General features: G+C 46.6%; 1 protein-coding gene across 1 annotated transcript in view; it reads right to left on the reverse strand.

The window, feature by feature from the left end:
- Nucleotides 1–298: 298 nt before the first annotated feature.
- Nucleotides 299–12,205, reverse strand: part of St8sia2 (ST8 alpha-N-acetyl-neuraminide alpha-2,8-sialyltransferase 2) — a 74,533-nt gene continuing 62,626 nt past the window's right edge. The window contains exon 6 of the mRNA XM_021198314.1: nt 299–4,697. Coding sequence (XP_021053973.1) covers nt 4,412–4,697 — 286 coding nt within the window. The 3' untranslated portion in view covers nt 299–4,411. The remainder of the gene's footprint in view (nt 4,698–12,205) is intronic.

Here is a 12,205-nt window from a genome sequence, read left to right on the forward strand (position 1 = left end):
GTGGTTCATACTAAGATTTGTCCTTGGAAGACATGATACTGACCTGGGGCAGCCAAGCCCACATCTACCTAAAGTCAATTTTTTGTTTCCAGTGAGTGCTCCAATCATATGGATTTATAGAAAAAGCCCTGGAGTGAGGGGAGAATGTTGGTGAAAATTCTATGCAGGCCTTTGCCTCCATTTAATGACCTATTTCTTCTGCTTTGGTCCAATCCACATGACTTTTTTTTGGAAGGTTCTTTTGACATGAGAGATGCAAAATGGCTTCATTCACTATAAAAGCATCTATAGACACCCAAGATTTAATCCAACAAACATTTATTGAGCAACTCTTGTGTGCTATGCACCACGCCTAATGCTGTGATGGATACAGATGAATAAAACAGTGCCTGCCCTCGGCAGGGTTACAGTCTACAAACGGACATAGGACAAGTGCACAAGGAGCTATAATACAAGGCAGAGTACGGTAAGTGCCGTGAGAAAGGGAGAAATAAAGTGCTGTGGTGGTTCTGTGGGGGGAGAGTTCCCGGCGTTGATGGATCGGGGAGGGCTTCATGGCGGATGTGGTCTCTGCAGGGGCCTTGGAAGAAACTCAAGAATGATCCAGAAGATGTGAACTGTAAGGCCAAAGGCACAGGGCCAGGAAACGTGGTGCTTTCCCCAATACTGACAACTCTTCTGGATTGGCCAGTGCAGGGTATGAAGGGACCTGATTGAGTGTAATGTCAGGATAAAGATGGGCACATTTCTGTTGGCCAAGAGATCTTAGCTGAGTTCATGAGGAGCTGGAGTTACATACCATCGTGCATGCTCAGGGAGGTCTGGGAGAGGAGACCACTACTAAGGGGTCCAAGGGACAAGGAGAGGTGAGGTTGGGACTAGTTGGAAAGAGTAATGAGGGAAGACATGGAAGAGTCAGTGATCATCTTAGGGTCCCAGAATGTGTTGAAAGAATCATTGGTGTTCCAACCAGAAAATAAGGGATCGTGCAGGGAAGAGAGACAGTCTACTTAGCTTCGGATGTCTTGAGTTCAGGATGTCAGAGCAGATAGAGTATTGCTGAGAAAGCAGTGTACCATCCTGGAGCTGGGAGCTTCCAGTGGAGCTAAACAGCTAAGGGGAGTGGAGGGTATTCTTTGGGTGGTAGTAGTTGAGTCTGAAGGAGGGCAAGGAACTGTGGATGCACAGCTTATAAGCCTATGGGGAGGACCTTGTTGGAAGAAATGGCTACTTTGTGGTACAGGGGAGAAAAGAGGGGGGATGGGCAGATCTTCCTCGCCTCTTTTCAGCTCAAGGTAGGGATGTCAATAAATATCTCATAAATACATCAATAAGTATATAAATAAATGGTCATGGAGGCTGGGATGGGAGGGGTAAAAATCTTAAGAACCTAGTGTCTTGCCCAGGAGAATTTGCTGTAGGGCTTTGCATTTAGCACATGGAGGTGACTGAGATGCTGGTAGGAGGGGACATTAAGGTGTGGTACAGGGGATTCGTAGCAGTAGGGGCTGCCGACCCTGCCAAGGTCTGGTAGTGGAGGAGTTACATGGAGAGGCTATAGGAATCAGGGTGAATGCAAGAGGGGTTGGGAAAAGTCTTAGGGCATGAGAGGAAAGACTCCTCGTCTACAGGAGGCACCTCATTTGTGGAAGAATGAAGGTTAAGAGGGAGGGAGAGGCCAAGAGATTACGAGAAAAAGTCTCTTGCCAAATGCTCCCCCCCCTTTTTTTCTTTTTTCTTTTTTTGGTGATGGCAGAGGCTGAGGGTTGTGTCACTGGGGGCTCAGAGAAAATGGAGGTCTGGCAGGCTTAGGCAGGCAGACTGAGGAGGTGACTGATAGCCAACAGTTGAGGGGACTGGCTGAGCCTGATGTGATGTTGTGTGGTAGCTATGAGGTTAACAGTGCAGGCTGTGTCTCCCTGGGGCCAGCCAAAGTCAACCAGCCCATGTTAAAAAAAAATTCAGTGGAACCCAGCTCCAAGTGCGTTCTCACTAGGCAGTAAAGGCTACTTGGCTGCTGATTGGAGAAGACTGGAAAGAGGGAAAGCCAAGGTCCATAGAGGTCCTGCAGGTACATGTCCAGATCATTCTAACAGCACAGGGTCTCCTAAGTTCGGGAAAGGGCATACATGGGTGGTCCTGGGACCTCTGCCTTTTCCCATCAGGTTACAGCCCGCATAAGTCTAGTTAGACAACTGGCCCTCTAACTCCTCTTCACAGAGAGGATGCTGGGTGGGGCTCAGGGTCACCTCCAGAACCTGACCTCTGGGCCTTCTTCATGATTCCACGTGGGATGTTCTGACATCCAAGTGTTTTACTAATGCAAGGCCCTGTTGGTGATCGTACCTATTCCTCCAGGGCACTGCAAACTTTAGAAATTAAATGTCTTCTAGAGCCTTTGAGGGCCTTCGGATGAAAGGCTCTGGAGACATGTAAAATATGATGCTAATTATCTCCCCCGCTCACGAGGAGGCTGAGCCACTCAGCTCCCAGGACGGCTGCTATGGCCGTTACTTTTTAAAATATTCATTTTATGATGCAGATCCCAAATCGCAAGCTTCATACTGTAACAAGAACAAAGAGGGGGAACAGAGATGTGCAGTCCTCGGCCTGTTTGGGGCTGGAGGGAATGTACGCAGGGTTAATGGTTCTAGGGTATCCTTCCATTGTCTCTGCTCACTTCCCATCAGCCATTAATTTAGAGCAAGCATCGTGTTCTGAATGGCTGTTGATTAATTACGTCAGGCCTCATATGCTTGGGAGCAGATCTTCATTACTTTTTTTTTTTTTTTTTAAAAAAAACTCTCTTCACCTTCAAGATAATAGTGTTTTGTTTTTTTTTTAACATTTATCTTTCAAATATGTTTTAAAACACCATTATTTATCAGGCGAGGGAACTGCATCTAACACATCAAGCTGGCTAATGCTTTGCTGTGTGTGACCTGTAAGTCCAACCCCTAAGTTGTTGGCATGGAGCCCAGATTTCCCCTGGAGATTATGTCCAGTGTTTGGAACTGTGTTTGGCTTTGGGCTTTTTTTTTTTTTTTTTTTTAATAAGAAAAACAAATCTTAAGTGGGAGCCCTAACAGAGGGGGGAAGGCTTTTGCAAACATTCTGCAGTGGTTGATGGGGTAGGGGGGTGAGGGTGGGCAGGGATGTAGGGTGGACACTGGAACCTCTCCCAGAAGAGCTGGGTGTGGGCAGATATGACTGTCAAGATGGGAAAGTGACAAGGTGACATTGACACGGCAGGCTGGCGGCAGGGGACTTCAGAGTGCAGGGTGCGGAAAGCAAACAGGGAGTGACTGCAGAGACCCAGGGTTAGATTTGTAACAGTCTTCCAGGTGTCCAGTTCTAGGGCTCTGTGAGGTGCCTAGAAAACTGGTTGTGTATGTTTTGAACAAGATGACACCTATTGTGACTGTGCTCTTTCAAGCACTTGCCGTGTCTTTCTGGCAGTAGATGGGACAGTAGAGTTTCCTTCATGTGACATTCTAAGAGGATGGGATAAAAAGCTAACCTGGAAGTTGAAGTCCTAGGGTTACTTCTGCCTCTGAGGGCCACACCCAACAAAACGATCCAATTTTGTACACTCTTTTGTCCTTTTCTGAGGTGGAGCAAACTCCTAGAAGATGCCAAGTTTCTAAAACCATGATTTGCAACAATCTACCTCTTTAGGGCCATGTGCTCTTCTGCCCTACTAAGTCCTGGGTGGTACTGGTCTAACCAGGATATGGGGCTGTCACTGAGTTTCCTCCAGCCTTTCTCCATAGCTGTGATGGCTTGTCTGGGATGCAGGTGCCATGGGTACTTGTCCTTTGGGCAGCTGCACTCTAAAGTTCACGAACAAAGCCCTCAGCTCCATTGTGATCAGTTTTGCTTGGTCTCCTTGTGCCTCTTTGCCCAGTAGAACTCTCCAAGTCTCTCCTCCATGAACTGCATCTCTTTAGACTGGTCCAAGCTGTCATCTCTGGGTCTGGGCTACCCAGAATCCACTTCACTTGGAGGTTCGGGGAAGCTGACAACAGGTGGCTCTCCATTCATCCATGAGCCCAAAGATCCATCCAGCCCAGGAAGCAGGTTGTCATCCAAAGTCAAGGGACTGGCTTCTTTTCATGTCAAGTCCTTCTGCCCCCAAAGATGGACTGAGTCTCCATCTGGTCCAGGTGGGTTCTCCACACCTTCTTCCTGTGGCTTATCTGCCTAGTGCTAGATGAACACCACACAGTTATAAATACTCAGGTCAATATATATATGCAGGTATAGATATATATATTCTGGTCACTGTTTTACACTTTAACAAAGAAAACCACTAGCCTGCTTGTTCTATTGTTTGTGCCACCCCGACTCCCATCTGCCCGTGGTGTAGCTGGCAGGAAAGTGAGCCACTGAGTCCCATGGGCTGCCCTCCTTACGTAGCCCCGTCACACTGGCCGACAGTCAGTTTCAATGCCCCCTGTTCATGTAGGCTCTTGAGGGCCTTGAATTCCAAGGGCATGGTGTGGGGGCTGGCCTGGGAAGTGTAGCCATACTTGAGGCTGTCATAATAGTGATACTTGACCGGGTTCTGATTCTGATCCAATGGGAAGGGCCAGAAGCCATAAAGGTAGATCTGATTGCAGAAGCGTGTGGCCAGGGTGTACATCAAGAGGCCGGTGGTTGGTCTTTTGATGTGGACTTTGTTGGTCAGCCAGTATCTGGAGAAGAAGAAAAAGAAGAAGTTAGGAAAGGAACAATGCAGCCTGGGAAGAAGGCTCACTTGGTAAATCCTGGCTTGTTAGCATGAGAACTTGCTTGGATTCTTCAGCACTTGGGCAAACACCGTGGAGTACACCTGTAACCCTGTCGTGTAGGGGCCCAGTAGAAACAGGAGAATTCCTGCAGCTCATTGGTCACCCAGACTAGCCAATCAGTGAGCTCTGGGTTTAGCAAGAGACCCTGTCTGTACAAAGAAGGCAGAGAGCATAGATACATAATATCAACTTCTGGCTGCCACCCTTACACTTGCTTGCATGTAGGCATGCACGTGCATACACACACATGCACCCACTATACATTATAAACAAACGTGTCCAGAAACAATGAAGAAATGTGTTTGTGAATACTTCTTTCCAAGAAGGAAGAAATTTTATTTGTCTAGCAGCCCACTTTCTGACACTCCCAGAGCCAATCAAGTCAGAGACCCCAAAGCTTCCTTTTCAGAGGTCTGATAACCTCCAAGGTTAAGCACCTGAAAAACACCTTGAGTTGGTGCTTTCCTGGGCATGAGTCTATGAGGTCCGGGGTGCCAAGATGAAAACTGGCAGCCCGAGGTCACCCATGTGGTATATACTTTGCCTTGAACTCAAACCATTGGCAACTGAAGCAGGGTTAGCAGTTTTCTGTAATGGGCTGGATGATAAATACTTTTGACTTTGCCATCCTATGGCTCCAATTACTACTATGCAGCCACACTAAGTCAGAATGTTAAAGAGCCACCATACATGGGTGGGTCCATGCTTGGCCCTGACCTCTGTTAAAGCATGTTTGCTTATACAGTGCTCACTGCCTTACAGAGAGTCCCATTCATCTTCTCCACGTAAGCAGGCTCAGTTAGACTTGTTTCCTGTCAGTGCTCCCAGAAGCCCTGCCCTTCCAGGCAGCTGACCTGCTCTGACCATGCACTGTAACTTTTCTGCAGAGCCAAGGCACTCAGGATGGTGGTCTGGGCTGGGTTCTGTCTACACGTTTCCTGCCTTAGGACAAGGTCAAAGAGTGATAGGAGGAAACACAGAGAACTCCAGAGAGCAAGGCATTGGATGAGACATCCTAAGTGAGTGGAGTTCTGTGCATTTCTGTGTACCTTAGCCAGGACCACAGCATGGAAGGGGCTGTCTTCATTCTGGATGAGGAATCATGCCAAGAGGATGGAGATGTGTAATTCAGATGGTTCCATTGTTAGTGTCTGTTCCATCTGTGTCTTTGAGAAAGTCATGTCTCTCTGATGAACCTCATTTTTCATATTGATGTGTAGTCTAGACACCTCCAGGTTCCAACATTCCAGGAGCGTCTAGAAATTTCTCTACATGTGAGAAACCTTCTGCTTGCTATCATTCTCAATTCCTACTGTATGGATCTGGAGCGCACACTGAGTGGCCCCCCCCCCACCTCTTTATTTGTAGTTAAAGCTCTACTTCCCCCCAGCAGAATGAGTTTAATAGCCAGGCTTCTGTGCCGATGGGAAGGCAGAATCGCTGACCACTAAGCTGGCCCAATATGTCTCTAAACCAGACCCAGACCATGATTTTCTGTCCTTAAACAACCTCCATGGCATGGCATCTTACAGGCTTCCAGTCACCACTATTCCACTGAAGTGGAGGTCAGCACAGTTTCTGATGGCTCACCGCACAGAAACACAGATATAACTTTACTCTCAAATGAGCCTATTCATGCTGGAAGTAGAAGGACACCAGAGCAAAATATTTACTTATTGTTGAAGGTTAAAACTGGTGTGTGTGTGTGTGTGTGTGTGTGTGTGTATTCTTCATAGTGATTTTAGCAGGGAGTAGAGAGGAGGGGAAGGCTTCCTAGGAGCCCAGGAAATCCTTTATGTACAATGGCTCTTTCTGCAGCTCAAAAGGGGAACCCACAAGATTACAGAGCCAACCCTAGGGCATTTCTTTGCTTCTTTGTTTGGAGGAAGCATTAACTTATAAATTTGATGAGGTTATAAATGCCTAATAATCCATGTAATTAAAGTATGCAATATTTGCAATGTTTGATCAAATAAAAGGTATTCTGAGGACCCCCCTCCCCCCCCCACACACAACCCACCCCTACAACAGAACTCTCTGTCTGGTGTGATGTTAATGTCACCTTGGACCTTGAGATAGGAGACTGTGGGTCCAGATGACTACATCCAAGCCTGTGGTTCTCCTGGGCACAATGGGAGCCTGGTGGTCCTTTGTACCACCATGATGGTTCTGTAAGTCTGTCACTTGGAGACTCTCTTTCTTCTGCCTCCCCCTATGTTATTCCATCAGAACCTAGAAACTTCCTAGCAACTAGATTTTCCAACAGGGAAAAAGATGGAATGACAAAGACCAAGCCATGCAGTGGCTCTGGTAACTGCAAACACGACACAATTGAAAACAGCAAGGAACAAGTCACATATCTCTCTGTCTTTTCCATACTGCTGATGTTTCTATGGTGATGGTCAACCTTGGCTCCCTCCACCCTCAACTCCTCACAGCCTCCTGCGCATCTCTCAGACACCTCTCCCTGTCCCACAGGCCATCCAAATTCCATGGTGGAAACTCCAAAGAACGTGCCCTGGCTACACTGGCAGCGTTGCCTCCACTTCATCAGCTTCCCCAGTATAAACGGCTACAGCTCTCTTCCAAAGCCCTATGTTGTCTCATAGTGCTTCCCCTATCAAGGCTTTGTGGCTCTTCTGTCTTGGTCTCTGGGCTGTATCTGAAGTCACCTGTCAATAGTTTCTTTCCCGGGTTGTTGAAATCTCATGGGACTGCAGTGAACTTGTGTGCCTTTCCTTTATACTCTGGGTTCCCAGTGTGTCATCTCTCTTGCTGCCTCGGTGCTAAAGGGTAAGGACTGCCAAAGAAGTGTATCATCACTTACACAGAAGGAGGTCTGATTTCAGAACAGGGGATTGTGCCTTTTCTTTCCTTCCCTTACACTGAGCTTCCGCAGGGTCATAGCCTACTTTCCATGGGTTAGGTAGGGCATGGGTTGGGGTGTCACTTGTCTGAGAGAAAATATGTTGAGAAGATGAGGGGTAGCCTATGGGTAGTAAGACCCACAGGGGTCTAGGATGCTGGGGTATGGTGTCACTTCACAGCAATAGAAACTTTCAATAATACAGGTAGATGACATCAGCCCGCCATACTGCTGATGAGAGAACTCCATGGGAGATCTTGATGCCAGAGATCCTAAGCCAAGAGGGGAATTAACGTCATCATTCCCAAATCCACAGGACACCAGAAGGGCTGAGTGCAGCTACTTGGGTGTTTCTGAAAGGCTGTATTTTGTGAGTTTTCCTTCCAACTGCCCCATATTGCAATCTTGTTCTGATCTCTTGAGAAGAATTGCATGCTTTGAAAAGTCCATCTTGTGACCCTTATTCTCCTCCAACTATGATGGCTATTCTTCACTGTGAACTTGACAACATTTGGAAATAACTAAAAAAAAAAAAAAATACAAAAAACAAAAAACAAAATAGGGCACACCTGTGAGGGGTTTTTGCTTAATTTGAAGGAGAAAGATCCATTTCTAATCTTGATCTTTGAGGTGGGAATATATACCTTGAATCTAGAACTTTTGAGGTAGCAAAACCAACCTCTAATCTTCTGTTGGAAGTCTATCTAAGAATAAGGAAGAAAGAAGGTATCGTTTTTTTTTTTTTTTTTTTTTGCCTTCTTGCTTTTGCCTTACCAGCAAGTCTATTCTTTCAGCGTGATTAGAACCTACTTTTTCAGGATTATGGCATATACTGGAGACCAGTTGAAACATCCAGTCTTGTGGACTGGACAACTACTAGATTCATTGGTTTTTCCATTCACAGTTAGCCATTGTTGGATTAGTTGGACCACAGCCTATAAGTCATGCTAACAAATCATCCATATACGTGTGTGTGTGTGTGTGTGTGTGTGTGTGTGTGTGTGTTTCTGTTACTCTAGAGAACCCTGAGGTCTAGCCTTGACTTCAGTAGTCCTCTCACAGTATTCTACCCTTCACTCAGGGTTTCACATAGTGGTGACAGACTGGGGCATTAGGAAGTCCTCAAGGATTAAGCAAGATCCTATGGGTGAGGGGTTGAACTGAGGCTCCCCTCTTCAGGCCCTCTGACTTCACACCCATGTTCTTTGTCCTTTGTAGTCTAGCCCTGACAGTACATGGGTGGCCAGGGAGATGCATGACACTAGGAAGTGGGTCTGTTGATGGGACCACCTGTTTATTCACCAGCTAACAGGAAGGAAGCACAGTGACTGTTTAGGGATGCTTGATGCTGAAGTTGGGGCTCCTGGGTCACCATGGTATTCTCTGTGCTCAACGGGGCTATGAGATGAACCTGGGAGGGCCCTGGGAGACAAGGGGATTCTGTAAAGAGACAATTCCAAGTAGGGCTGAATAAAGGGTATACAAGAACTTTTGATAGTGATAAAAGTTTTTAAAAGGCAGGATTGTGCAGGTGGTTTCACAACTGTAGCTCATCAAACTGTAGTTACAGTATGCGAATTAAGAGGCATCATTTATACTTCAATAACATTTTTTTTCTGTTGTTGTTTGTTGTTTTCAAGATGACTTCCAGGAGGACAGCCAATGATACAGGTCCTCCCACGCATCCTGAGAGATGTTCATCTACCTCGACCTACACACATCCAGGAATGGGGATCTTGCCCTTTGCTAAGGTGGCCCGATTACATTTCAGCCCTAATGCGAAGTTAGTTTCTTAATTCATTGCCCATTGCAACACTGGGTGCTTTAGGAGAGATGCCTGGAGCCCACCCCTTTGTGTAGCCTGCATACCGAGATTCCCATAATGTTCTCCTCTCTGCTCTGACTATGACATAGGAAAGTACCTGAAAGTAAAGGGGAACAGAGTAAACATGGGAAAGATGAGGAATCAGCCAGCCCTACAGCCTGGCAGAGTTACAGTGGAGTAAACTGGGAGTTGGAGTGTGTGTAAGGAAAGCCAGTGTCCAGCCTCAGTGCTGTCACAGAATGAGGGGCAGCGGCAATGGTGGCATCTTCAGGAATGATCAATTTTATTGTTGCTCAGTTAGGTGATGCTAAGATTTTCTGAGTTATTTTAAAAGCACTAGAAAGTGTGTGTGTGTGTGTGTGTGTGTGTGTGTGTGTGTGTGTTTAGAACACTGTGGGAATTCAGTGGTAGAACACTTACCCAGCATGCATGAGGCTCTGGGTTCAATTTTTAACATTATCAAAATTACATCTACTTAAAAACATCATGTGAGATCTTATTGAGTGAGTGAGCCAGATAGAATCTGTCTATGGTTAGAATACCAGCCTCCTAGATTGAACTTGTCTTCCTCCTTCAGGGAACAGAGGCAAACATAGTGGGCCAGGGAAATTTTTCCCGAGCAGATGCAAGACCCATCATCACAAGATTAGAGAGAGTTTGGGTAGAAGATGCATTTCCCAATCTTGGTCTCTGGGGCAGTTTTTGCCCTGTGGTGAGTCCACATGGGCCAGGGTTGGGGTGACATGGCTATAACTACAATTACTGGTATCCAGAGTCCAGCAAGGTGCAGTTGACATCGTCCAGGGACCCATGAGCTACACTGATGCTCCCTCCCCAAGCTAACACGACCAAATGCCATCCTCGGGATTTATGCTTTGTTTACTTTCTGACAGTAAGGCCTTAGCAGGGGACAGCTTTCTGAAGTGAATTTCTATTCAGGCCAGTAGTGCTATGCCCATGCCCAGAAGGGGTGTGTACGTTTAATCAATGGGACAAGCCAGCAGCTAGCAGGGTACAGTCCCATGTGCTCCTTGGGTGAACTCTCTTTTCTTCTTTCCAAATTGAGCACACGCATCCCCTCTTCCTGGAGACAGTCTCTTTTTCCTCTAACTCCTCCCTGGCTCACCTGTCAGTCACATTACCTTATGACCATGAGCTTCCTCCCTACTCCTTTTTGTGCTTAGCTACGGGGGCCAAGGCTTACATTCCTTTGTAGGACTCTGGCATCCAGCTCCCTGCATGCTGTACCTGCTTCCCTAGGCAGAGACGGTAGCATTTCTGGAATCCTTAGTGTGTTCCCCCACACATCCCAGCATCTTTGCGGTTAAGCTGGGTTACATCACCAGTTCTCGTGCCCAGGCTGCAATAAGAGGGGCTTCTGCTTTCTCTTCCCCTGATCTGGAGATGGGCTGGTTAAAATAGGATGCATCAAGTGGTGGCGCATGCCTTTAGTCCCAGCACTCGGGAGGCAGAGGCAGGCGGATTTCTGAGTTTGAGGCCAGCCTGGTCTACAAAGTGAGTTCCAGGATAGCCAGGGCTACACAGAGAAACCCTGTCTCGAAAAAACAAAAACAAAACAAAACAAAAAAATAGGATGCATCATAAGTCTCCAAACTACTTGTTGGAAGAGAGCCAGGAACAACTTCGCATTAGATTTGGTAAGAGGGAGACAAAAAGTATTTTTTTGTGTCCCTAGAACTTGAAGTTCATCATTGTAGCAGGTCTGGAAATAGTAGTGCTCAGGTCTGTTGTGTGCCACATCCATTTCACTTAAATGAAACTGAAAAACAGGAAGATGTGGCAAAGACGAAAGGGGACGCTAGCACTGTACACAGCTTCAGAACTGCAGACACTGAGACAGGAACAGAAGACAGGCTCTTCAGACCCAGTGCCAGAGTTCCCACCCATAATCACTACTCAAGAAAGGTGTTAATGACCCACAAGGTTCCAGAATAAACCAAAGTATGATGGTTCTTGGTAGAGGGAACCACCTACCCCCCATTCTGCCTTCAGGGTAAACAAGAACTCCTGAGCCATGTCTGACAGGGACACAGGGACTCCATTTAATGAGCAGCTTGTAATAGGAGCTGACTACGTTAAGTAGGAACAGATCACTCTCGATTTCCTTTCGGTCTCCACAGTCTCTCTGGTTAGTTTAGAGACCATGTGCACGGCTGCCTTGTAGACGATTCCTTTCCTTGGGATAACAGCTGGGTGTTAAAACACAAACTAATTAATTTTGCCTTCCCAAATGAGGTTAGCTGGGTGCATCCAGAGAGTTGTATTGACAATGCACCTTTAATATCCTAGTCTTGAGATTTTAATTAGAAGGCAAAGTAATCTCAAAGACGGCAGCAATTATTTTTCAAATTGGCCACCCCAATAACTGTGCCGGTTAAGCACTGTATTTTATGAGCAGGGGCACCAATCAATGAGGATTGCCAAAGCTACCTTTAAAATGTTTCCTTCCTTCATCCTTGATTCTTGGGTGCAGTATGTGGTGAGAATAATGGCTGATACTGGTTGGAGAGGGGACAGTGAGGGTTTTCTCCAAGAAGCTAATAACACTGTGGGACGGGGCTCATCATGTCCCTGTAGGGAAGGAATATCCACAGGGAGATGGGAATGGCACTCGATGATGTTTTGTACAAGGTTAGCAGTACCGCGTGGAAGATATTCCCTGGCGGGGCTACTGCTTTGCTGTCTCCTGCAATATGGATC

This window comes from Mus pahari, chromosome 1 (genome assembly GCF_900095145.1).
Source record: "Mus pahari chromosome 1, PAHARI_EIJ_v1.1, whole genome shotgun sequence".
Lineage (NCBI taxonomy): Eukaryota > Metazoa > Chordata > Mammalia > Rodentia > Muridae > Mus > Mus pahari.